The sequence below is a fragment of the Carcharodon carcharias genome, chromosome 19 (genome assembly GCF_017639515.1).
Source record: "Carcharodon carcharias isolate sCarCar2 chromosome 19, sCarCar2.pri, whole genome shotgun sequence".
NCBI classification, from domain to species: Eukaryota; Metazoa; Chordata; class Chondrichthyes; order Lamniformes; family Lamnidae; genus Carcharodon; species Carcharodon carcharias.
In genome coordinates, this window is record NC_054485.1 from 32071662 (window position 1) to 32099445 (window position 27784).

General features: G+C 41.5%; 1 protein-coding gene across 1 annotated transcript; it reads left to right on the plus strand.

Annotated features, from left to right (window-relative positions):
• LOC121291138 (UPF0500 protein C1orf216 homolog) lies at positions 1–27141 on the plus strand. Its single transcript, XM_041212219.1, has 3 exons — positions 1–59; positions 20009–20136; positions 24341–27141. Exon 3 carries the CDS (start codon positions 24349–24351, stop codon positions 25165–25167), a length of 819 nt encoding a protein of 272 aa, XP_041068153.1. The 5' UTR covers positions 1–59; positions 20009–20136; positions 24341–24348; the 3' UTR covers positions 25168–27141.
• Positions 27142–27784: the final 643 nt, after the last annotated feature.

The following is a 27784-nucleotide window of genomic DNA, read 5'->3' on the forward strand; positions in this document are numbered from 1 at the left end:
AAACCATTTATTATTGCGGCGAAATCCCAGGTCACTGATTTGGAAATCACAGATGGAAGGTATTTACAGTATGTGAGGATTTGATTGCGGAGATGGAGGACCGGAATTGTGGATTTTGTTTAAATTCTTCCTCGTATTGTTTTTTTTCCCAAGTCTTCAGCGTTAAAAAGATGAAAGAGCCCCTCTTCCTTCTTGAAGACTGAGACGGCGCTCAGCCCTGTGTGTGTTTCATTATGAACTGTGTTATTTAAAATCTATCACAGCCACTTGGCAGGTTATGGCGGAGCTGAGCGTTTGGGAGCAAGAGAAGCGGAAAGAGGACTGTAGCTAACAGGAGTGTGGAGTGTTAGAGGAGTAGGTGTCACCGTGGAGGGGGCGTCAAAGTGAGGAGTGGGGTAGAGGGGGTATCGCAATAGCAGGACGAGATGGAGAGCGGATTGGAGTTGGGAGGGTGATGGAGGGAGGGAGGGTCGCAGTGGGGGGGATGGAGGGAGGGTCACAGTAGGGGATGGGGATGGAGGGAGGGTTACAGTGGGGGTAGGGTGGAGGAGGGTCACAGTGGGGAATGGGGATGGAGGGAGGGTCACAGTGGGGAATGGGGATGGAGGGAGGGTCACAGTGGGGAATGGGGATGGAGGGAGGGTCACAGGGGATGGGGATGGAGGGAGGGTTACAGTGGGGGGGGGGGATGGAGGGAGGGTCACAGTGGGGGATGGGAATGAAGGGAGGGTCACAGTTGGGGGTATGGAGGAGGGTCACAGTGAGGGATGGGAATGGAGGAGCGTCACAGTGGGAGATGGGGATGGAGGGAGGGTCACAGTAGGGGATGGAGATGGAGGGAGGGTTACAGTGGGGGGGGAATGGAGGAGGGTCACAGTGGGGGATGGGAATGAAGGGAGGGTCACAGTGGGGGGTATGGAGGAGGGTCACAGTGAGGGATGGGAATGGAGGAGCGTCACAGTGGGAGATGGGGATGGAGGGAGGGTCACAGTAGGGGATGGGGATGGAGGGAGGGTTACAGTGGCGGTGGGGTGGAGGAGGGTCACAGTGGGGAATGGGGATGGAGGGAGGGTCACAGGGGATGGGGATGGAGGGAGGGTTACAGTGGGGGTTGATGGAGGGAGGGTCACAGTGGGGTTGATGGAGGGAGGGTCACGGTGGGGTTGATGGAGGGAGGGTCACAGTGGGGTTGATGGAGGGAGGGTCACAGTGGGCTTGATGGAGGGAGGGTCACAGTGGGCTTGATGGAGGGAGGGTCACAGTGGGGGTGATGGAGGGAGGGTCACAGTGGGGGTGATGGAGGGAGGGTCACAGTGGGGGTGATGGAGGGAGGGTCACAGTGGGAGTGATGAAGGGAGGGTCACAGTGGGGGTGATGGAGGGAGGGTCACAGTGGGGGGGGATGGGGATGGAGGGAGGGTCACAGTGGGGGGGGGATGGGGATGGAGGGAGGGTCACAGTGGGGGGGGATGGGGAGGGAGGGTCAGTGGGGGGTTGGGGAGGGAGTGTCACAGTGGGGAGGGATGGAGGAAGGGTCACAGAGGGGGGGATGGGGATGGAGGGAGGGTCACGGGGGGGGATGGGGATGGAGGGAGGGTCACGGTGTGGGGGATGGAGGGAGGGTCAGTGGGGGGATGGGGATGGAGGGAGGGTCACAGTGGAGGTATGGGTATGGAGGGAGGGCCACAGTGGGGGGGATGGGGATGGAGGGAGGGTCACAGTCGGGGGGATGGAGATGGAGGGAGGGTCACAGTCGGGGGGTGGGGATGGAGGGAGGGTCACAGTGGGGGGGTGGGGCTGGAGGGGGGTCACAGTGGGGGTGTGGGGATAGAGAGAGGGTCACTGTGGAGGGTGAGGATGAAGGGAGGGTCACAGTGGGGGGCGATGGGGGAGGGTCACAGTGGGGGGGGTGGAGAGAGGGTCACAGAGGGGGGATGGGGATGGAGGGAGGGTCACGGTGGGGGGGATGGAGGGAGGGTCAGTGGGGGGATGGGGATGGATGGAGGGTCACAGTGGGGAGGGGTATAGGGGGAGGTTCACAGTTGGGGGGATGGAGGAGGGTCACAGGGGGTGGATGGGGATGGAGGGAAGATCAGTGGGGGGATGGGGATGGAGGGAGGGTCACAGTGGGGGGGATGGGGATGGAGGGAGTGTCACAGTGGGGGGGATTGGAATGGAGGGAGGGTCACAGTCGGTGGGATGGAAATGGAGGGAGGGTCACTGAGGGGATGGGGATGGAGGGAGTGTCACAGTGGGGGGTGGGGGGGATGGAGGGTGGGTCGCAGTGGGGGGTGGATGGAGGGAGGTTCGCAGTGGGGGGATGGGGATGGAGGGAAGGTCACCGTGGGGGGGATGGGGATGGAGGGAGGGTCACGGTGGGGGGTGGGGATGGAGGAAGGGTCTCAGTGGGGAGGATTGGGATGGAGAGAGGGTCACAGTGGGGGTGGGGATGGAGGGTGGGTCACCGGGGACGTTGGGGATGAAGGGAGGGTCACAGTGGGGAGGATGGGGGAGGCTCACATTGGGAGGATGGGGATGGTAACAGTGGAGGGTTAGGATTTGTTACAAAGAAGGAAGACGGGAGTGTTACAGTGACAGGGATAGAGGAGTGTACTTGTGATAGTGGAGGGGGGATGGGGATGTAAAGACAAAGGAATGAGGCTGTAAGTTCAAAAGAAGTGAGAGAATGGGAGTGCAAAGGGAAATGGTCAGTGGGTGCAGGGGTGGATGGAGGGTGAAAGTTTATAAAGACCAGATGACTGACTTTCGTTTAAGTTGGCCTGTCCGGTACAAGATGTCTGTATTTTGACCCTTAGTCCAGTTAGTCTAGTAAAGCCCTGGCAAGGGCCTGTGCTTATTCTATTCACTGTGCGCAATAGCCTTGATGTGATGGGAACCCAAAAAATAGCATTGTTTTCATATCTTTTTACCCTCCACTTCCCCATTCATCTTGTCTCTCAAATAGTGCTGAATATCCAAACATAGTGGTGTTATTCCACACCCAACAATCCCGCCCCCCCACCACACCCCCTGCCCACCCCCCCCCCCCCCCCCCCCCCCCCCCCCCCCCCCCCCCCCCCCCCCCCCCCCCCCCCCCCCCCCCCCCCAAGCAATCATTCCGGTGCCTGGTTTTGGTAGCTCGTGACACTGGCCACCCTAGTGATATTACAGGAAATAATAACAGGTAATGGAATGATGAGGGAACATTGGAACAGCAATAGGTCATTCAATCACTTTGAGCCTCCTCCACCATCATGGTTGATCTGTATCTTGAATCCCTCTACCTGCCTTGACTTCATTTCCCTTAATACACTTGCCTTACAAAAATCTATCAATGTTGGTTTTGAAAATTTCAATTGGCCTAGCCTCAAGTACTTTTTGGGAGAGATAGTCTCAAATTTCCGCAGCTCTTGCATGTGAAGAAGCATTCTCTGACATCATTCCTGAATGGCCTAGTTCGAATTGTAGTATTGTGTACCTTTATCCTCGGACACTAGGTTTTCTAGAAAACAATTATCTAGAAAATGTTTTTTCTCTAGCTACCCTATCGAGCCTTAATCATCTTGAAGACTAAATTAGATTGTCCTTCAACCTTCTATATTTAAGGGAATACAAATGAAGCCAATGCGATAAAAACCAAAAATGTTGGAAATATTCAGCAGGTCTGGCAGCACCTGTGGGGGGAGGAAACAGATTATTTCACATTTCAGTTCTGTAACCTTCCATCGCAACATGTTATCAAAGTTTAACTCTTTAAGCTCGAGTTTCATTCTGGATAACCTGTGCCTCATCCCCTCCAAAGCCAATATATTCTTCCGATGAATGAAGCCCGGAATTGAATCCAGATAGGGGTCTACCCAGAGCTCTGTACAGTTATAACAACTTAGATCACCTTATATTCCAGTCCTCTTTAAAATCAAGACCAACACTCCATGAGCCTTACAGATTTTGTACACTCTACTAGCTTTTCGTGATTTTCGATACTTGAACACCTAAATCTCTCTTCTCATCCATAGCTCTAGCTTCTTGCCATTTGCAAAATAGCTAGGACTCTGAAGAAGACTCATGTTGGACTGGAAATGTTAACTCTGTTTCTCTTTCCACAATTGTTATCTGACCTACTGAATTTTTCTAGCACTTTCTGTTTTTTTTTTAAAAAATCACTAGACCCATCTTTCTTGGGTCCAAAGTGAATGACCTCACACTTCCCCACAATAAACACACCTGCCGCAGTTTTCTCCACTTGCTTGGCAATTTTCTGCGTTTATCTACATTATTTCACTGAACTCCCTAACTTACTGTCATCAGCAAACTTAGATATTCCTTCATTCAAATTGTAGTATAATGGAGTTTGTTAGACTAAGTCCCATAAAGGGTTTACTGTAATAGCCTGTGATATCATAGGAGGATGTGACATATACTCATGATCTGAGAGTCTACTAGGATGCAGCATGGAAAGAAGCTAGAGTAAGGGTGTGTTCTCATAACTGTAAATATGTTACAATAAAGTTTGCAGTCAGCAGTCTTTTGGAGATATTGAATCTACTACAAACCAACAGCACAATAATATATGGTGGTGTGGTTAAAAAGATGGTGAAAGAAAAATCTTTACTTCTGCTGGAGCACTTTGAGTGGAGTTTTGCTCAATTTGCACCACTTTAGGTCATGCAGCGAGCCAGACTGTGAGCAGGTCAAAACACTTTTGTACGCAGTGGGTGACTGTGCAGATGGCATTTTAGTTACCCTGAGGATCAATGAGGGTAAAGCCCCATTTGCCAACGTCATTGATGTATTGGAGACAAATTTCAGTCACCGCAAGAGCACCATCGTGGAATGTGCAAAGTTCAATAAATGCACCCAGAGACATGGGGAAAGCATCACTGTGTTTATTAATAATTTGTACTAATTAGCAGAAGACTAAGTACAGTAATCTAAAAGAGGAGCTAATTCATGACAGAATAGTTGTTGGAGTAATGGATGATTCATTAACAGATAATTTGCAGCCCTGAAAAGACTTGATGCTGGCGAAGTTGATTTAATTAAGTGAGCAAGCCGAGATCAGGAGGCAGAACCAACTGGTAATCAGGAGAGAGACAGCCCGAGTCCCAAAGTAACAGATACAGTTGAACGAGTCAGACATAAAAAAAGGGAAAATAGAGAGAAGGAGACACATGAGAAGCAATGAATGGCGACAGCCCAGACTAGCTGTTGCTGATGCAGAAGAGGAAGGCACGGGCGTAGGAATTCTCCCATCAAAGATCAACAATGCTTTTGGTGGAAAAAGATGGGGCATTTTCAGGCAGTATGTTGCAGTAGAATAAATGGGCAGAACGCTGAAAACAGGCTTTAAAAGGAAACAGAGTCCATGAAGTTGAAGAGTCACAAGACATATGGATACCCTTCAGAGAGATTAAAGGAGTGGAACCAATGGAATGCAGAAGGCTACAGGACACGCTTTATATTAGATACTGGAGCAGCAGTTTCAGTTCTTTCAGATATTGAACCATGTTTAAAAAAAGAGGGCTCTTCAACCACCCTGCAAAAAGCTACACAGACCAGAGCTGAAGGTTCTGGAAGAATTAACAACCACTTTAAAGCACAGAGAGAAAGTAATTACTGAAGTGATGTATATATTTCAAGATGAGAGTTGTTCACTTTTTACGTAGAAAGGCATGCATGGAATTGGGTCTAATAGAATAGAAGAAATAAAGAATGGTGAAGATCAATCAGGAGGCTTCAGAGCAGAATTTCCAAATTTATTTACAGGACTGGGAGGATAAAAACAGCATATCATATAACACTAAGCCCAGCAGCAAAACCAGCCCGTTCATATAAACCCAGAAAGGCGCCACACACTTTACTTCCAAAGGTAAAGAAAGAGATTGACTCAATGATAAGACAAGGGGTCATTTCATCTGTAAAAGAACCAATGAGCTGGTGCTCAGGGACGGTACCCATTCCAAAACCAAAAGATTCCATAAGAATATGTGTTAATCTCACACGACTCAATAAAGCTTTGAAAAGAGAAGTCTATCCAATGATATCAGTAGATCAGAGTTCAGCAAAATTAAGAAAGAGCTCAAAATTCTCCAAAATAGATGCTAACAGCAGATTCTGGCAAATTCCACTAGGAGAGGAGTTCAAGCTTCTCACAACTTTCATAACACCACTTGGAAGATTCTGTTTTAACTGGTTACCCTTTGGAATAACATCAGCACCAGAGATCTTTCAAAGAACAATGTCAAATCTTTTAGAGGGCTTACACAGAGTTGTTTGCTACATGGATGATGTGTCGAATCATGGGTCCACTCAGGCTGACCATGACATGAGAGTGAGAACAGTGCCGTGAACACTACAAGAAGTAGGATTGACACCTCAACAGTAAGTGTGAGTTTTCGCAGCAAACGATCAGGTTTCTTGCTCACATAGTGAGTGCATCAGGAATAAAGATTGATCCAGTGAAGACCAGAATCATAAAGGAATTTCCAGCTCCAAGGAACATCAGAGTTATGAAAGTTCATGGGAATGGTGAATCAAGTGGCAAGATTTCTTAATAAAAACTTCAGTGCTCAATGTACCACTACATCAGTTGTTACGCCAATGAAAGGTGTTGGAAAGAAACATGTCAGAAATTATTTGGAAAAAATCAGGAAGAGATTGATGCCATCAGAGATATTAACACATTATGATCTGGAATTACCTCCAATAATAGCAGGAGATGCATCCATTACAGGATTGGATGCAGTACTTTTTCAGGTACAAAGAGATGGAAAATGCAGATCAGTCTATTACGCGTCACATTTATTAACAGATACAGGGAAAAGATATGCAGTAATCTAAAAGGAAGCGTAAGCAGCCACATGGGGATACAAGAAATTTGCTGACTCTATCTTAGGTCTTCACATTATGATAGAAACAGACCATAAACCTTCAGTCACACTATTGAATTCGAAAGAGTTTGCAGTGATACCATTAAGAGTTCTAAATTAAGATCGGTGAGGTTTGAAACTCCTACATTATATGTTCAAGGGAAACAACAGATCACACATTGAAACAGAGAGTCCAGAAATTACAATATTGAATTTTGGAAGAAGTGGAGGAGTTTGCTCTAATGATAGTCCATATATTACCAACAACTGCCCAAAGATTGAGTGAAATCAGAGATTCAAATATCAGATGAGGAATTTCAGATCAGATAATATCAGAACAGAGAATTTTGCATTAGAGGATGACCAACATATATGGTCCCTTTGAGAACATAATTTGAGTAGAGAGCTCATCTGACAGTGATCAATGATTTATTGGTATATGATGATAGGACATTAATCCCAAGCGCATTGAGACATGAAATTTTACACCGCCTACATCAGGATCATTTAGGTATTACCAAGTGCAGAGCCAGAGCATGGTATTCAGTTTGGTAGCCGGGTCTCAAAATCATTGGAAGAAATAATACCCAGATATATCACATGCACAAGTAACAACATGAGTCAAAAGAACCATTACTGTCATCATCTTTACCTACAAATGCCTAAAATAGGATTATTTTAAGCATCAAGGGAAAATGTTCATAATAGATTACTACTCGAGGTGGACTGAAGTGCAACAGTTACATGGTCACACGTCAGAAGCAGTGATAACGCCATTGAAGGAAATTTTTGCAGTCCATGGGATCCCTGATATTATGATATCAGATAACGGTCCACAATTCATTAACGTAGTGTTTCAAGAGGTATTTAGGTTTGTTCACACATGCTCACCAAGGTTTCCTCAGGCGACTGGAGAAGCTGAGAGGTATAAGAACTGTAAAGGCATTACTGAAAAAAAATGAGGATTTTCAACTGGCACTCTTAACTTATAGATCCTCACTCTTGCGAGAGTGATTGGCTCCATGTGAGTTACTCAAGGGAAGAAGGTTGCGCTCAGAGATTCCTACCATTCCACATACATTGATGCTACAGGTCAGAGGCACAGACTTAGAGAGGAAAATTACTAAGGAAACAGATGAAACACTATGACTGCTGTCACAGAGCAAGAGCATTATCAGAACTTTGACAGAGAGAACAAGTTTGGATCAGAGATCAGTTGAGATTTGGAGAAATAATGGAGAAATTGCCACACCTGAGATCTTATATTGTCCAGATGGAACAGGGCGCAGTAAGAAGAAACCGATAAGCTCTTATTACAATTGAGCAACAGGGTAAAAATCAGAGACTAGAGAGGTTGCAATCATCAGAAATGAAAGAAGACACTGAAGCAGGTGATCGCGAACAATCTACTAGTTTTAATTCTGCACAGAAGACCAACAGCAGAATGAGAACGCTTTGTTCCCTACAAACGAGAGGAGAGCGAGGTAGGGTTACTAGTGAAGGCATCACAATGCTTATTGGAATAAGGGAAGGTGAGAATCTCAAAAGAAAAGGAGGAAGGAGAGAGAAGAGAGAACATGGATAGAGAAAGAAAAATGACATTTACCTAAGAGCTAAAAAGAGGCTACATTTCCCACAAGTATCCAAAACACTGAAATGTTCAGAATGATTAGCAGACTGAAACTTTGAGTTACCAGGAACGTCAGAGAACATTGAAGTCTGAACAGAGACTTGGGGAGGAGATGTAGTATAATGGAGTATGTTAGACTACGTTCCATATAGGGTTAACCATAATAGTCTGATGTCATAGAAGCATGTGACATATACTTGTGATCTGAGTAACTGGGAGAAAGCAACATGAAGCTAATTTAAGGGACTGTTCTCATAACTGTCAATATATTGCAATAAGGTTGTGTGTTTGCAGCTGACAGTCTTCGGGAGTTATTGAAACAACTCCAGGCCAACAATATACAACTCCTTCATAAAAATCATGAAGCATTGTGGCCCCAGTACAGATTCTTGGGGAACACCATGATTTTCAGGTCGTCGGGCAGGCACGGTGGGTGGGCCCGGAAGCAGCCGAGGAACAGTCCACTGCCTGCAATCGGCCCCCGACCACAATTTCACACTGTCTGGCCAGTTAACAGCCAGCCAGCATGAAAGGTGCACTGGGAACATCCGCGCTACCGGGGTGGGGGTGGGATGTGTGGGAGCACAGAAGTCTGCACTTGCACAGGGGAGCGCACCCTGAAAGCTCCCTAAAAGCAAGGAGCTGCCTCAGGGAGCTAAAGAACTTTAAAATCAAAAATAAAGGTTTTAAAAATCTGAAAAAAAAAATGCCCCAACGTATGACTCACCCACAATAACATCAACAGAATAAAAATTCTACCCAGTAATTTATATTTTTTTTATTTAGTTGTGGAAACCTCATCCTGTCCGTGGATGAGGTTTGCTAAAAACTCAAAAGGCCACCTGGTCAATTCGCCCGCCCACCAACCATAATGTTGGACGAGCAGTGAAAAATAGGATTAAATTAATTGATTAAGGGCCTTAATAAAGGGCTGACTCTCACGTACGCCTGCCGACGAAAAATAGTGTGTGATATTGCGCCCGATTGGGTTGGGCACGCGCCTGCCCCCGGGACATAAAATCCTGCTCCTTCAGTTACATCTTGTCAATTTGAGGGCATACCCATTACCCCTACTGTCCACTGCCTCTTAATCAATCCCCTATCTAAGCTGATAGTTGCCTCCAATTCCAATGTGCACTCATTGTTGTTAACAGTCTCTTGTTGAATGTTTTCTGGAAGGCCATATGAACAACAGCCATAAACACACTCTCTTATCGACAACACATTAGTTACTTGCTCCAAAAATTCAGCTAGGTTTTTTCGATATGCTTATTCTTTACATATCCCCATGCTGGATTTCTCTGATCAGCTCAACTAGTCGAGGGAGGAACAGTTGCTCAAGCAGAAGGGGATAGTGAGCGCTGTTCTTTTGGGATAGCCTCCACTTAAAACAGGCTGGACCACATATTCTGGTGAAGCACATAACCTGGGTGGTAGATAGGGTTTTAAACTAATATGGAGACATGGAGACATGGAGAGCTCAGAAAAAAGGTAAATAAAAGAGAAGGCAAGGCCATAGAACAGAATAGTAATCAAGAAGATTGTGTCAGGAATGGACAGAGAGTTTAATGACAGTAATAGGGTGTTAGCAACTAAAGCTACATCAGGGAAAAATAGTTTTTTTAAAAAGTAAAATTAAAGGTATTATATCTGAATGCATAAAGTGTTCATTATTTGACAGAGGAATTAATGGCACAACTATAACTGGGTTTGACTTAGTAGCTAAGATTGCAAACTAAATATTCCAGGGCACTTGATTTGAAGAAAAGTTAAGGGAAAAAGTTAGGGGTAGACCTGATAATAAAGAATGAGATAAAGATGGCGGAAAGAAACAATCTTTTTGATTCTACACCCTTATTTTCCGAGATATGGGTGGGGTGACAAAATAACAAGCAGCAGATAACACTCGTGGGTGTAGTAAGCATAGTTGCAAATTAGTGGAGCATGTAACAGGATAATACAATCATAGTGAGGTACTTCAATCTTCATATAGACCTAGCAAACCAATGTGTCAAATGTAGCTTGGGGAATGAATGCTTAGAATGCATTTGAGACAAGTTTCTGGAACAATATGTCAAGAAACTAACTAGGGAGCAATTTACTTTAGATCTAATATTGTGCGATGAGATGGGATTCATTAGTAATCTTATAACAATCTGGGGCAGGATTTTTACTTTGTCAGGCCCGATGGGCAGGCCTGGGAGCAGTTACGAAACCGACCACTGCCCGCAATCGGGCCCTGACCACGATTTCACGCTGGCTGGCAAATTAATGGCCAACCAGCGTAAATTGTGCATTGCAACGCTGAGCGCTGACAGGGTGGGGACGAGTGCGGATGTTTGCACATGCACATGGGCACGCACGCACTGGAAGCTCCCTGAAGGCACAGAGCTGCCTCAGGGAGCTGAAGATTTTTAAGAACATAAATAAAGAATTTAAAAATGTTAAAAACATGCCCCCTCATGTGACTCTGTCACATGAGCAAGGGCATGTTATAAACGAGATTTAAACATTTTTGTTTTATTTTTAATTCCCGTTGGGAACCTCATCTCACCCGTGAATGAGGTTTCATAAAAATGCAAAGGCCGCCTGACCAATTCGCCTGCCCACCAACTGTAAGGTTGGACGGGCAGTGAAAAATTGCATTTAATTATTACTTTAATGGCCTTGATAGGCCTGTTAATTGTCGGCGGGCGGCTGCCAACTCCCGCCTGCGTGTGCGCGATGACGTCGGGACGCTCGCCCAATGTCATTGTGCTTCATTTTACGCTCGAGTGGGTCAAGCGCACGCCCACCCACTCAGCGAAAAATTCTAGCCCTGGAGAAGACTAATTATGATACAATTTCATGTTAAGTTTGAGAGTGATGTGGTTGAGTCTCAGACAAGGGCCTTAAATTTAAACAAAGTTAATTACAGAGGGACAAGGGTGCATTTGTTGATGCTGATTGGAAAATTAGATTCAAAAACATGATGGTAGATAAACATTGGCAAACAGTTAAAGAAATAATTCACAATTCACAACAAAAATGCATTCCCTTGAGGAATAGAAAGCTCACTGGTACTGCCATGCAAGAAAAGTTAAGAATTGTAATAGACTAAAAGAAGCTTACAATGTTGCCAGGAAGCCAGAGAGTTGGGAGGATTTTAAAAATCAGCAAACTACATCCAAGAACTTGATGTGTATATATAGAAAAAAATAGAATGAGAGTTAACTAGCAAGAAATATAGCAGCAGATTGTAAGAGCTTTTACAAGAGGAAAGGATTGTGAAAGTAAACATGGGTTCATTGGAACTGAGGCAGGAAAAATTATAATGGGGAATATAGAAATGACATAGACGTTAAGATATTTTACCTGGCTTCACATTAGAGGACATAAAGAACATACTGGAAATTGTCAGTAAGCAGAGTCTAATAAGAGTAGGGAACTTTCATTTATAAAGGAAAAGAACTAGGAAAAATTAATGAGACTAAAAGCTAAAAAATCCCCAGGACTTAATGGCCTATAGTTGAGGATCTTAAAAGAGCTGGCTGTAGGCTTAGTGAATGCATTGGTTTTTGATATTCCAGAATTTTTTAGATTCTAGAATTGTCCAGTGAATTGGAAGGTAGCAAATGTAACCTGGCTGTTAAAGGAAGCAGGGAACGATTGGCCAATTAGCCTGATATCAGTAGTGGGAAAATGCTAGAACCTATTATTAAGGACATGTTAACTGGTCCTTGGAAAATTACTATGATTAGGCAGCATTCACATGGTTTAGTGAAAGGGAAATCATGTTTCACAAAACTAGCAGAGTTTTTTTGAGAGTGTAACTGGCAGGGTATAAGGGGAGATCAGTGGATGTGATATATTTGGAGTTTCAGAGTGTACTCAATTAAGTGCCACACAGAAGGTTACACAAGATTAGGACTCATGGGATTGGGAGTAATATAAATAGTATGGGTTGAGGATAGGTTAATACACAGAAATTTGAGAGTAGGAATAAAAGGGTCAGTATTGGAATGACAGGGTGTAACGAGGTGGAGTGATGCAAGGATCAGTGTTTGCAATCTTTATCAGTGATTTAGGTGAGGGGACCAAGTTCATCATATCTAAGTTTGCTAACAATATAAAGCTATATGGGAAAGTCAGCAGTGAGGACAACACAGAGTCCTCTGATTCTCAACCCTTCCACTAAAGTGAATGCTTTCTCTCTATCTGCTCTGTCTAGACCCCTTGTGATTTTGAATACCTCTGTCAAATCTACCCCTCAGCCTTCTGTCCTCTAAGGAGAACAACCCTAGATTCTCCACCTCATTCTCCAGAACAGATCCTGCAATGCCTCCTTCCTTACTGCATCTCGATTGCTGTGTAAAGTTTAGGCTTTCTTACCTAAGGAAGAATATATTTGGAGAGCTTGAGTGGAAAGAATTTAGCCAAAAAGAAAAATGACATTTGGGACAGAATTAGCTATGTTATATGATCCCCGTAGAGACCGCTGACTTTTTAAAAGAGATGAATTATGCAGCGACTGACAGAAATGACCAAAGGACAAAGATTTCACATTTTAAGGTTCTTACTGCAACAAACAAACTTAAATCAACTGGCTCAAACAACCTGGCAACTAATACATTCAACTAAAAGTGTACTATCGCATCAGCTAACACAACCAAGAAAGATATGTCTTATGAAACCGTTTCACTGTGTCACACTTCAGGCAGATATGTATTATTACAAAAACAGTTCCATAGTAACTCCCAGCTCTCCAGCAGACTTGCTTCTCCCTGCTACACTAGGTCAAAACAACCAGTGTCTTTGAAAATCGTTCCAATCAGTCTGAGTTTTCTAGATCCAATTTTTCACCAGCAAAGCCCACCTCAGTGACTCCCTGTTCGTTAGATCCCCAAGAGTCTCATCTATTCTGTTCCCTTCCTTCTGAACAGAAAACAAACTTCTACAAGCATCCTGCATGGCTGTTAACACAAAAGAGTCCTCTGCTTCTCCACAGCAGTATCTTCTTTGCCTCCCTGCCTCTCAAAAGACAGCTGTCCTTTTTCTGCGAGACACTGTGAAAATGCTTTAAAGCCATTATTTGGCAATTCAGTTGGTTTCTGTTTTAGTTCTCCTCCCATGGCAATCCACTTACATGGACGTGTTTCTGAGCTGGAGTGTTTGTCATGACCTTACCATCCCCTTTTCAGAATGTTCTGCTTCATCTTAAGCTAAATGGAACATTTTAAAACATAACTGTCTTTTAAAACTCAGCATTCATGACAATATCAAGATGCTGATCACAGTGCTTGAGACTGTCACTGTCCAACATTTCAGCACTTAATCAGATTTTGACATCTGCAGTGCATACTTAAGGAGTGAGGGGAAGTTTAGAATAATGCAGTCATCTACAGAAAGTAAATTGGTGATGTCACAGCTCTTTTATCTTGAATTATTTTAACATTGTGTGCTAGGATTTTCTATTTTGCATTGGTTTTAATTGGCTACACTAGGGGTAGCTTAACATGGAAAACTGGTGGGGAAGATTTTTTCTTCCTCCTTGCCCTTTATGATGAACAGTCTTATGGATGTCAGCTGCCTTTTGGTACCTTGCCCAAATGGACATTGTTCATGTATAACCTTTCACAGTAAGACATAACCACCAATTCTGTTCCCATCTATATTGTCATGACAACTTACCCAACAAATTTGCAGTTTTATTGCAAGAAGGGCATATATGTTGTCCAGGGTTCCCACTCCTGTTCAATACCCCAAGGCCCATGTTGGAACTGCATTGTAATTTTCAGCCCAAGTCTGCAGACACATCCTCATGATTCCTACAGGTAGAATAAGCTCCCAGACAAGATTATTGAATGTTACCTGATGTATCTGAAATAGTAATCCTGCAATGATTTAGAATCTCAGGAGGAAGAGCTGGGAATGAAGACTTGGCATAATCAGATGTAGTGGTAACGCCACAAGCCTCTCCCAGTTATCTCATTTTACCAGTAAGCTGTCGCCACTGGGGTGAGTACAAAATGGAAAATGCTTTTGCCTGGCTGGGGCTTTCTAAAGTCACTCCAAAATATCAGGCAGTATGCTCACCATTCACCCACAAATCAGACCATAGGAATGTAACTTGCAAAGTCATCATAAAGATCCCAAAGCCTATTAAATTTGATCTTCATCTCTTTACTTCATCCTGCTATTTTTAAAACAAACTTCAGATTCTAAAGCTAATAGGTAAGAAAGCAACCAACTCATCAGAAGTAAGGTACATTGAAATTTTTCTTTATAAATAACCAACATAGTCTTAATTTTCAAGCTGTTTCTATTTTCTCATTAGGAAATTGTCTCCCCCCGACCCTGTGTTTTGATTTATTTCCTTATGTTAAAATCTCTTAACAATATTAATTGAAAAACGGTCTTAAATATTGATAATTACGACCACAAGCCAATTGTGGTCCTGATGGAAAAATTGAAGCTATCCCATGAGATGATGTTTGTGAGACATAATTTACATCCAACAGTTCTTAAGTACAATACAACCTGCTGGCTACTTAATCTTCAACAGCAGAAAAGTAAATCAAATTTAAAAACTGGGTGAGGTTTATTGGCTTATTTCTTATATAAAATATTAAAAACACATGGACTGGAACAAATGTTTAGTAATGAAATTTTAAATAGCAGCAACTGATGATACAATACTGAAGTTGGTGTTAAACTGGAAGTGTCTTTCATTCCCCAGCTATCTCATGCCTCATTTTGACGAGCACGAACATTTTACGCCTGGGAACATTTTTAGTAAACAAGCATGTGATATTTGAAAAAGAAAAGAAGCTTTATCTTGCTGGGCAACACAACAACATCTAAGGTTTGCTATAACCTTACATAGTCTTAGGATCAGAACTGACTGGACTAATGCTTCCATAGTTTGACAAATGAAGAACAAAACAAGCAGCTGTCACACTGACATGTCATGGCATCATACCTTTTATGACATCTAGTCATGGATCCTGATATCAATAATCAATTTGTCACTTTTGTGTTAAGCCTGCCACACTTTGGCCAGGATATTGAGGTTGGTGACCAGGGAGAGGGGCCTGCTCGCCGACATGTAAAATGATGGAACCCCCGACATCACCGTGCCCCATTTAAATTTTCAGGTCGGCGGGGGCATGGCCGAATCGGCTGTGCGCCCGCCGACCTGTCAATAGCTGATTGAGGCCGTTTAAAAACCAATTCCAGTAATTAATGGACTTGCCCATCCAACCTTAAGGTTGGTGGACAGGCCGGGAGCCCTGGCGGGCTTCAGAAAAAGCATGAAACCTCATCCATGGGCGGGTTGAGGTTTCATGAGGGCTTTTAACAATTTAATAAAAGATTGATTAAAAGTGATGGACATGTCCCAACTCATGTTACAGTGTCACATGGAGGGACATGTCAGGGAAATTTTATTTCTGTACAGTGACCATTTTTAAATTCGGCGCCGATCTCCCTGAGGCAGCACTTAGCCTCAGGGAGGTGAGTGCACTCTTTCGCGTGCATGCTCAAAAGAGTGCACTCTCGGCTGAGGGAATCCCACCCCGCCCCCCACCTGCTCAAGGAGCGCATAACGTTTCCTGGCGGGCATCACAATGGGTGGGCCTTAAGTGGCCTGCCCACATAAAATGGCGACGTGCCCCCAATCGTGGACGCTGATCGGAGGCACGCCTGCCCGCGCCCGTTCCTGGACTTCCCCCCTGATGGGGGTACAATTCTTCAACCATTTAGAAGTTATACCTGGTGTGCCAGTAACTTAGACTGAAACTGTATATCAGGATTCAGTGGAAAAAATATTTATATTTGTATGATATTTATATTTATCCATTTAGTGAACCTGACTGCATAATGTACAGTTGACTTTGCCACTTAAAATGTCTTTTGTTTGGGTCTGGACTGTATCCTGTATTTAAAAACATTGCCATTATGCTGCCCTAATAAGAACTGTTGAAACTTTGTGAGATTTGAGAAAAAAGTCATGTGTGCAGAGTTGTGAAGAATTAGAAGAGCTGAACCAGGCTAACTGAATGTTATTAGTTCTGAGTGAGTTCAGAATTAATCCTGTGTTTAGGCAAGATTTTAAAGCCCAGGTGCGCTCACTGCAAATTTGCATTTGAATCTTCAGCAATGTCCTTTTGGACTTGTCTAAGCATTCTGCCCAGCGCTCCTGTGATTAATAGTCATTAAATATATAAATCCCTTAAAAGCACAGTGTGAAGTTGCTGCATCTGGTGCAATGTTGTAGTGTTCCAATGCAGTGTGCTACAGAGATGTGAGGTGTGTGCTTGTGCCTTCAGCCTTTCCAACCATGTTGATCAGTGCTTCCCCACAGGGAGGAAGAGAAGAGTCAGCAGGATACAAAGAGAATGTTTCCTCTTGTGGGGAAGGGCATAACTAAAGGGCATCAATATAAGGTAGTCACCAAGAAATCCAATTTTCAGAAGAAGCTTGTTTGCCCAAAGAGTGGTGGTAATGTGGAATTTTCTGCCACAGGGAGTGTTTGAAGTGAACACTATAGATGCATCACAAAAACAGAATTACCTGGAAAAACTCAGCAGGTCTGGCAGCATTGGCGGAGAAGTAAAGAGTTGACGTTTCGAGTCCTCATGACCCTTCGACAGAACTATAGATGCATCCATGGGGAAGCTAGACAATCATATGAGGGAGAAGGGTAAAGATGCTTATGATGATAGATTTAGATGAAAAAGATGGAAGGAGGCTCGAGTGGAACATAAACACCACTGATTGGGTCAATTGACGTGCTTCTTTGCTGTCAATCCTATCCTACCCTAGGCAGGTTTCTGTACTATACAGCCACACAGCACCTATTGTCAGGTTTGTTCAAGTTTAGCAATGGGAGAAATCCCATAAGTTGGGAGAAATTGGGAATGCAATCAATAATCTTAGCAAATGGTGAATGGCTCTACAGTGATTCAAGAAGAGATAGACAATACATTCAAAGCAGAAAGTCAAAAAACTATGCATTGAATGAGTGTGGGATCTAAATAAATGTCAATTCTTAATAAGAGTTAATGCAAGTGACAAATAAAAAGTGAACTTTATTGAGATTTGCACGGCTAGCCATAGTTTGGATCTTTGGCTTTAAATGCCAAAGATTTCACTATTTGGCCTTTTAGATCATTAAAATTAAAAGTGTCAGGAGAGATGAACATGCTAACAAGAAACTCCATTCTACTTTTCCTAAACTTGACATAGAATATGAAGTAATTGAAATAGCTGTACTGTTCCATGTTTGAATTTCAACAATTCAGTAGATAAAGGTTGGGTAACCTTTTTGTGACTATCCCATTGGAATGAAAGGACCACAGGTATAGATAGTTTTAAGACAAGACTTATCTAGGGATTCCATCACTTAGATTAGAAAAACTACCATGATTGACCATAAAGCCACTAGAAATCCTCAACATTGTTCATGTTACTTGAGTTCAAGAAGGATGCAGAGGCACATCACTATGAAGCAACCTGTGCGGCAACATGCTGGTATATAACATGACATGTTACCCTCTCTCATTGTATTGCCAGCCTTTTCAGCTCTTCACATTGTAAATAAATTACCGATGTGAAAAAAATGCTTAAGGTTTTCAGGCAGTTATTAACTGCAGTCATCTTTACTGAGCTGCTAGTCACTTCCTTGCTTATTTTTTTTTAAGTGTTCACATTAAAAATGGTTTTAATGATGTTTTGAGGTAATGATGCCTAGTTATTTGATCTTTTTTTCCTCACAGTATTTCCTCATTTTACAACAGCTTCGACATGTATTGATGTCAGAAGATAGTAAATGGAAATGTGACTAATCAAGCCAGATAAATTTGCCTTGTACTACTTGTTTCACAATATTGTGATCCTGTTTATTTTTCCTAGAGGGGTAGTGCTTGGCTCTGAATTTCACAAAGTGCCACAATTAATTCTATAGGCATATCTGAAAAGACCTGGGACCGTGTTTTACTTTGAGCATTAATATTTATAAGATGTTTATGAAAGCAGTTTGTACCCCCAACTTTGAGGAGTTCTTCCATCCGAAAATTAGCAAGTGGGGACCAAAAAGAAGCTTTTTACCCTTCTCAAAGGGCACTAAGAAACTCACTAGATTTAATTCAGACAGGGGAAAAAAATGGAAAGTTGAATATTTGACTGCAAATCATCTGGTATTAGTCAGCTGAAAGGAGTTTTCTGGCACAGAGCCTGGTTGCAGTGACCATATCTTATAATGCAGGTTATAGAGGTTGGCAGGGACACAGGGGTCATAGGGAGTGCACGATTCAAAACATAAACTATCCCAGACAGTGATGTATGGCAAGAAAATCAGCTGCCTTGGCAACCCCAACTTTCCTTAATTTCCATATCAATCCTGTAGTGCTGCTTTACAATATTGTTTCCTTACCTGGTTGCTCTTTCTTGAGCTATGGAACTTCCTTCCAGGATTGCTAACACAGAGGCCACATTGTGTTGTATTACCAAACATGCTGCTTCATGAGCATGTTTGTGGACCCTTACCCTAGGTCAAACGAATCACGTCATACCTTTTCATGATAACATCTACAGAGACCTGCAGTGAATCCAACTTTGCATGACATTGCCCATTGTAAAATTTCAAACATTGACCTACTTACTCACTGGCTGTACAAGTCTATAAAAAATGTGCATTTAACCCATTTTTTTGTAAAAAGACGAAAATATGACAATTACCACAAAAAGTAATTGCCAGACATTTTTACCTAAACTACACTACAGTTGATTCAATGAGACAAATTTATAAAAAATGAGTCAAATAAAATATTTGAATGCTTTGGGCTACTTAAAGCCCAAAGGAGCCATTACCTGGCAACATTGGGTAATGGTCCTTCATTATGAATAACTTTTTCTAAGAATTTTTACAAGAGTGTAAATATGAAAAGTTTTCATTTTTCTAATAAAAGCTGATATTTGCATTAAGTGCTGTGGTTTAAAAAGAAAGACCTTTACATAAAATAAGTACCACAAGTTAAATATCCCAGTTCTGGCTGTGAGTCTTCAAAATAGTCAAAAATCATCATGAGAATTCTACTTGCTTAGTACTTTGTATTCAGTTAATGTTATTTTATATCTTTTTTTACATGTCCGCTAGTTAGTGCTCGTCTGGTAAGGGACAAAATAATTAACAAGTGAATCACATGCCCAATGAACAACAAAAGGGATTTATTCGGTGTCCTAAAAATATGTGGTATTGGCCGGGGTCAATGTGTTTCAACTGCTGTAAACTTCTTACAAATGACGTTTTAATTTTTATTCTCAAGGTAGATTTCGCTTCCACAAAGCAGCATGTGTTCATGCCAAGTGAACTAGTCGGACACATCCTGTTACAATGGTGCCTCGCTGGGCCCCAAGTAAAACAAGCACTGCTGCATGGCACATCAGCAGATTGCAAGATTGTCATGTTGTACTCAATACATCTTATTTAACATTTTGTTACTGTATTTTCCTTTGTCTGTTGGCGGCAGAAAATACATCAGTGGATGGATCAGTGAAAGCTCATTCTTTGCTACCATCAGAGCTAAAAGCATTGGCTTGAGTTACCTGAAAGACAGATCATATCTTCAGGCAATAATTTGGTCATCATTGTATGCAGGTGCGTGCTGGCAATGCTTATACAAGGAATTAAATGACACTTCTATTAAGATATTTCATGACATCTAACATAATGGGAATTCTATTCCATAATAAATTCTCTAACTGAATGAACTGTTTGTTTTTTAAATTCTTAATCGCTGTGCTCTTTTTTTCCCAATGTTTTTGTGTAACTTGCTTGGTTTTAGTTTCATGGGTAGAGTTTATTTGGAGCTGAAATCTGCATCTTCATTCCCCGTCTGATTTGGATTCAAGGAAGCTAAGTGCATCAAATAAACTTGAACACTGTACAGTAATCATGCAAGTCACACTTTGTCACCCACTACTTTGGAAGAAGGGAATGTATTCATTCACTTTGCATAAAGGTTAAACTACGGTCGGAGGAAAAGGAAGAGCTTGCAATGTAGTGCCTTTCCACAACCTCAGGATGTCTTAAGCTGCTTCAAAGCCAATGAAGTACAATAAGTGTAATGCCAATTATAATGTAGGGAAACGCAGCACCTACATTTTACACAGCATGGTTCCACAAACATTAAATAAGATAAATGACCTGGAAAATTGTGGAGCTTGTTGAGGTTGAATGTTGGCCAGCACACCAAGAGAATCCCATGCGTTCTTTAGATTATTGCCTTATGGCCTGCTTTGTTCATCTGAGAGGATAGGCAGGATCTCAGTACAATGTCGCATCCTAAATTAATTCTAGATTTACTTACAAATAAGTGACCTATACAAAAGAGATCGCGGCAAGCTACTCGCATGAGAAAACTGTGGATCAGTCCACAAAGGAGTTAATGAAGCTTCCATTTTACAGCAGCCCAGAGAGTAACAGTTCCTTTGCACAAATTGGCCACATCTTTTCCTTGGTACATGGTCACAGTCTTTCAAGTTAAGAATTTACATGTAGAATATGTGGGCCATACATACCCAAGGAGCTTGTACCCAGAAGACTTGCAGGCAGAACTGGGATATTTATCTTGTGGAAATTCTTTTATGTAATGTCATTTCATTTGAAATAACCAAGCCAGGAAAAAGTGGACAGTCTTTGCACAAAGGGGTAATGATCGTTATCTGTTGATTTCTTTTTCATAATATGCTGCTTCATGATCCCTTTATAGAAATTACAATTCAGTTCGACAAAATAATATATTCACTAACTTTTGAAGAGTGCTACCCCTGCAAAAAAAAGTAGCTTTATCTAAAAATGTTTCCCTTCCTCGTGTTTGCCTTCCATTTTGTGTCTAGCAATGCTTCTATTTTAAACCCCAGCTATTAGGAAATATATAAAACAAAAAGAAGGAAATTCCTATTCTTGCCCCAGATATAAAATGACTGGAGCACAAGTGATTTCTAGCAAACTCATTCTAAGTGGAGACACATGAAAATCAAGAAATTATAGCCCAGTTAGTCTGTAGGAGTGATTTGGAGATCCTCCAGTATTTTAGAAAATGGGATCAGTATTCATTTTAAGACTCAACGTTTTAAAGCCTAACTTTTCCTTTCTCTGATGAGATAATTAAGTGAGTGGATGAGGCCATTGAGAGAATGTTGATGAATTTGCTAAGGTTATTTGATAAAGTTCTGCACTAAAATTATTTTAAGAGGTTAATGTACACAGAATAAATTACAAATGAACTGGCTTCTTTCAATATTGGCATGGCAATAGGCAGAAGGCACTTGAAGTACCGAGTCTGGAGTATTGTAACAGTCTGCTATAGCTTCGTCTGTCCTTGGCTTGCTGCATTGTTCCAGTGAAGCCCAACGCAAACTGGAGGAACAACACCTCATTTTCCGACTAGGGACTTTACAGCCTTCCAGACTGAATATTGAATTCAACAACTTTAGGTCGTGAGCTCCCTCCCCCATCCCCACCCCCTTTCTGTTTCCCCCTTCCCTTTTTTTTTCTTCCAATAAATTATAAAGATTTTCCTTTTCCCACCTATTTCCATTATATAAAAAACCCCCCACTAGAGCTATACCTTGAGTGCCCTACCATCCATTCTTAATTAGCACATTCGTTTAGATAATATCACCAACTTTAACTTTAACACCTATGTGTTCTATTGTACTATTGTCGTTGACATCTTTTGATGATCTGCTTCTATCACTGCTTGTTTGTCCCTACAACCACACCACCCCCCTCCACCTCTCTGTCTCTCTACCTCTCTGCCCCCCACACACACACCTTAAACCAGCTTATATTTCAACTCTTTCTTGGACTCTAACTCAAGTTCTGTCGAAGGGTCATGAGGACTCGAAACGTCAACTCTTTTCTTCTCCGCCGATGCTGCCAGACCTGCTGAGTTTTTCCAGATAATTCTGTTTTTGTTTTGCTATAGCTTCCTCCTGATTATGCTTCTAGTAACATGTTGGGGGGCACTTTCTGTAACACTCATAAATTTTCTGATGACAATAAACTGCAGCTGGGTGACCAGCACAGGTAATATTAATGGTATTCAAAGAGATTGAGCCAAATTGAGTAGGCAGGTTTAGAATTGTAAATGGAATTTATTGTAGATAATGCCGATAGCAATAAGTTTGAAACCTATACAATGAAAATGGCATCATAGGCAAGGTGGGAACATTTGGATGCAATTAAAGACCATTCTTAATCAAATTGAATCGTCATTCGGAGGTTTTTGATGCAAGCACTGGGGTGAGTTTTGAGCACGTATGCTTAAAAGGTCAATAGAGCTGTTTTTTAATCTAGAACAATTCAGTAATTTTTTTTGTTCAAGAAAGGGTGTAAGGATAAGCTCAACAACTACAGGCTAGCCAGTTTAGCTTCAGCGGTGGAGAAACTTCTAAAAATAGTAATAACTTAACACCTCGGCGAGCAGGGCCCACCCCGCTCGCCGAGCTGAAGATTCAGCCAAAGTCCCATGTGTTTCTTGGATAAATCCAAATACCTACCTGGAAGATTGTTTCATGTGTTGATTCCAATTTGTATAAAGAACAGATACCTGACATCAATTTTAAATCTGCATTGTATGCGTTTGAACCTGTGCCCCACTGTCAGAGTTTGGTTTCAAGCAGTGTTCTGTATCTACCTTTTCCACTTAATATCAGTATAAGATCACCTCTCAGACATCATTATTCATGGCTGAAAAGCCCAAATTTCTCCAGTATTTTAAAAAAAAAATGATCCTCTGATGCTTCACATCAGTCATTCAAGACTCTTCTGAAAGGCCTCCAGGGAATGAACTTGAATGACCATAATTGGAAATGATGTTGCTTGTCCAGGGCATTATACAGTTTCAGTATGAATTTCTTTTGGCCTTAGATCTGCAGTTTTGATCATATATTCTTTATTCATACATCACTCTTTTTGCATTGTTGCATTCATAATGGTCGACGTATTGTATGTTGAATCGTTCTCTGACAAATTGACCCCTTTCAATTTCAAATTATCCATGGAGTGTTTACGTTGCTATTTTTTCTGATGTGTAATACTTCGTTGTATTAAATTGCAATTGGCATTGTTCCACCCACTTGCACATTGCCTGGCTCATTTTGTAGTTCTGAGCCACCTCCTCAGATCAACTGTGCCTCCAAATTTGATATTGATTGTGAATTTGACCAATGTTCTTGGATCTGAATCCAGAGTGTTAAGGTAAGTCGCCAAAACAATGGAGTCAAAGAAAGTAATGCTCAAACTGAATAGTGCTCTGGTCAGGCCACAATGTGTCTAGTAAGAGTCCCAACATTGAACCTTGGTACACTCTTCAACAACACAAAACTAAAAGTAAAGGCCATTTGCTTCAGCATAGGCAAAACTGAATTATACCTTTGGAGACCGAAGAGTTTATTTTGCCTCTGCCATTGTGGATTGCAGTATTCATTTGTTCACAAGTATGTGATCGAATTGGATATGTCATGGAAAGTAATGAGCTCTGATAACCATCAGCATTTATCAAGCTGACCTAACTCACAAGTGAAAATATAGCCCTCTCTAACATCATGATTTCCTACATTGCAACAGTAATTAAACTTCATTCATTGGTTGTAAAGTGCTTTGGGATGTCCCAATGTCATAAAATAAATACAAATCTTTTTCTTTCATTATGTACTTTTTGTTAATCAACAGTCATTAACGTTCCAAAGGCTTGCTAGTTACAAATATTACCATATATTGCAGTAAGTTTGTTATGTAATAATGTTTCTATTATTTTTTTCTGTAACTACCATTTTTTTCACCTTTTTTAAAGCAATCAGAATGTTTGCAGTTGAGCAGCTGAAGGCCAATGAAGTTTCTTCAAATGCTCTGTTTTGCAATGGGACACTTGACCCTCAAATCAGAAATCAAGCCATTGGTGTGACAGAAGTCAAACAGGACAAGAATTTTAACATTATGGAAGATATGTATGACAAGAATGAAAACCTTGGTCATCTTCGGTCAGGTGGGTCCACTTTCAGAAACAGCCTCAACCTAAAAGGGGAATCAGACTTGCAAGTGGAAAAGGAGATCGGCAGTTGTTTCCCTGTGAAAGGATCCTCAAGTTTGGAATCGGGTAGAAATCCACTGTCTGTTGAGAATGTCAGAGTCCCACCAGAAGGAGCTGAGATGGGTCACAGCAGCAAGCCTGGCACAGCTAAGGATTGCGAAGAGTTTGCCGTTTCTCCTTCAGATGACAATGGCTATTCCAGCAGCTGCCTGAGTATAGAAAGCCCAGACAGTGTTGAAGGAAGCATCTGGGAGGCAACTGGAACTGTGAGCAACAGTCTTGACCTGTGGCAGCAAGCTGCAGCAACAGAGATTGAAAATGTTTCAGGGAGTCCACCAGCTGCAGACTCCCTACTGCCTTCAATACTTGAGGCAGTCCAGAGTCTGCAAGAGAAGCAAAGATTCAAAGAGCAAGAAAAGGAAAAGCACCAAACTCAGGTGATCATGTACCGGCGTTTGGCCTTGCTGCGTTGGATCCGCAATCTCCAGCAGAAAGTAATGGACCATCAAAGCCGGCTGCAAGAGAGTTATGACACCATTTTGAACAACCGCAAGGAACTGCTCAAATTCATAAAGCAAGGCGTCATCTAGCAATAAATGCCGGACAGCTGATGTGTCAAAACACAACTTTTTGAGCAGGACAAAAAAGAAATTGGAAAGGAACAAATTAAATCAATGAGTACATCAGAAAATATCATTTATATCTTTCATTATAGGTAATCCAAATGCTGAACTGATTTAACAGTAAGTCAAGCTGTGATGGTAGTGTGCTTCAAAGCACAGGTATTGATTCAGCTTAAAAAAACTGGGTATTTAAATGGGTAGTGTAAGCACCTTTTTAATGTATTTTTTTGACGGGGCAGAATGGATATTTTTTTTCTGCTTTCCCACAGCTTTTTGAATTGCTGGTCCCTGATTTCAGAGTATGGTTTCTAAGATGCAAGCAGGAATTAAACAAAGGAATCTATCTTCACACAGTGGTGAAAGGATTAATTTTGTAACACACCACACCCAGTCACACAGTTGGTGTTGTGGTCATCACCTTGATTTGTACTGAGACAAGTGATTTTCTCACAGCAAGAAAACAATTGTTTCTTACCTGTATGATCAGGGAAGATTATCTCCAGTCAAAGTTATATTAGAATATCATGCTACAACATTACAGTTACTATATTATAATATATTACTTTTATATTTACCGTTTAACACATTAAACCAAATCTACAGGTATTGGTTTCCTTTTAAATGTGACATAGAATACTTTTAACAACTTTTCAAGCTGCTTAATTAACAAATCACATAATACTTTGCAGAAATGCTGGTAAGGAATTAATTTTTGCTGTCTGCTAGAAAAACAGAAGGATCATACAAGGAATCAAGGATGTTGACTGGTGTCTGATGCCAGTATGTGGGGCACTGCTGAGGATCCTGACTCTGGCCAGCTTTTGTTGGCTTTAATAACAAGATTCTTGGGCAGAGATACAATTTACATTTACGTAATCATATGTACGCTCAATATCTTTTGTGTTTGATGCATAGAGACACTTTTCATTAGTTAAACTTTACTTGGTGATTTTTTTTAAAATAAAGGCTGTCATTAAATGGAATTAGAGAAATGTTCTGATATGTGAAATACTCTTTGTTCATATTCTCTGCTTAAACTAAGACAAAATTTTATTTTTGTTAATCTTTTGCAGAACTTCTACTGGAGTTCCTTAAGATTTATAAGGTCATTGCAAACAAAATGCATTGCATGTGGTCAAATTATTACACTCTGGCTTTTACAAAAAACTATTCAGTGTAACGGATTTTCAGCTTTTGACAAAAATGTTAACACTATATTAGAAATTAACATATGGAAGTATTGCAGTTGTCTCCGGTGTCTCGTGAGATCATTATGCATAGTTGATGTTTGGAAATTGACCATGTGTACATCAGAAATAATATTGGCCGGCTCATTATACAGGGCAACTAAACTGAACAATACTTGACAGTATGGATCTTTGTAGGAGAGCTCTGTGTGCTGAAACTGCCACACACTATTGGTTGAATATTGCATTGCCGAAAGTGTATAAACCTTATTCTGGACAGAATAGCAGTTGCAAACAGGAGGAAATAAGCTGCTCTGGCCCTCTCTGAACTTAGAGCATGACAAAACACTCTTTTTGACTTGTTTGAAACATTTATACTAGTCCTGTAGATATGATTGTTCTGTTGCGATATAGCGAACACCATTTGAGAGAGAAAAAACTATTATTCTCTTGGTACTGCAGATTTATTTGACTCTTAGGCCTTTGTTAACAAATGTTTGCAGAAATGTAATTGCAAATGTTTTCCTGATACTATCACTAAGAGAGTATGATTAATCTTAAATTTCTGATGTGCAGTTGTCAATTTAATGAAAAGCAAAGTGGAACATTTTATGTACTCATATATATTTGTGTGTATAAATGTGTATGTATGTATTAAATATATATAATATATATGCAGTCAAATTCAATGCTGAGCTCCAACAAATGTGAAGTTTTGCTCTCAATTTGTCAAAGTATTTAAAATAAATCGGTTCTTTATTAAAATTGGTCTCTTGTTTTTTAATGAAACCGGGAAGTACTTGTTGATGTCAGAGATATCTCGATGTATGTGGCTGAGATGTGGTAAAATCATAGCGTGATCATCAAAATTATTTTAATAAGTTTGCATCATGAACTTTAAATATTGAATGAGATTCTTGGACTCATCATTGGAAATATTTAAGCAGTTATGACACAAGCAATATTTCTGCTCTGTTTAATTGTCACATGGGATATATTTAAAACCGTTACAAACTAACCTGTAAGTTAATTTGAAAAGCAATCAAACTGTTCTTTTTTCAGATAGCAACCTGTTGCTTGCAAAATTTAGTTTTACATGTGAATGGTTGGCAAATGGAAGAAGAATGAGTTTACAGTTAGAGGAAGCTGTTAATGATGTACAGTCAGTTTTTAACAAGCCCTATTCCTTTTATATCACCCATTCTTCCAAGTTTCCATGCTCGCTCACCACTACCACCCCCTCCCCCCCAACCCCACCACACCACAGCAGAGTTGGACAGGATAAAGAACAGAATGCTGATGTTAAAACAAGGGACTATCATCATCATCCACCCACCCATCATTGAAGGTATACGTCTGTAGTTCTGGCCTGGCCTTGGCAATTATTTCTCTTATCT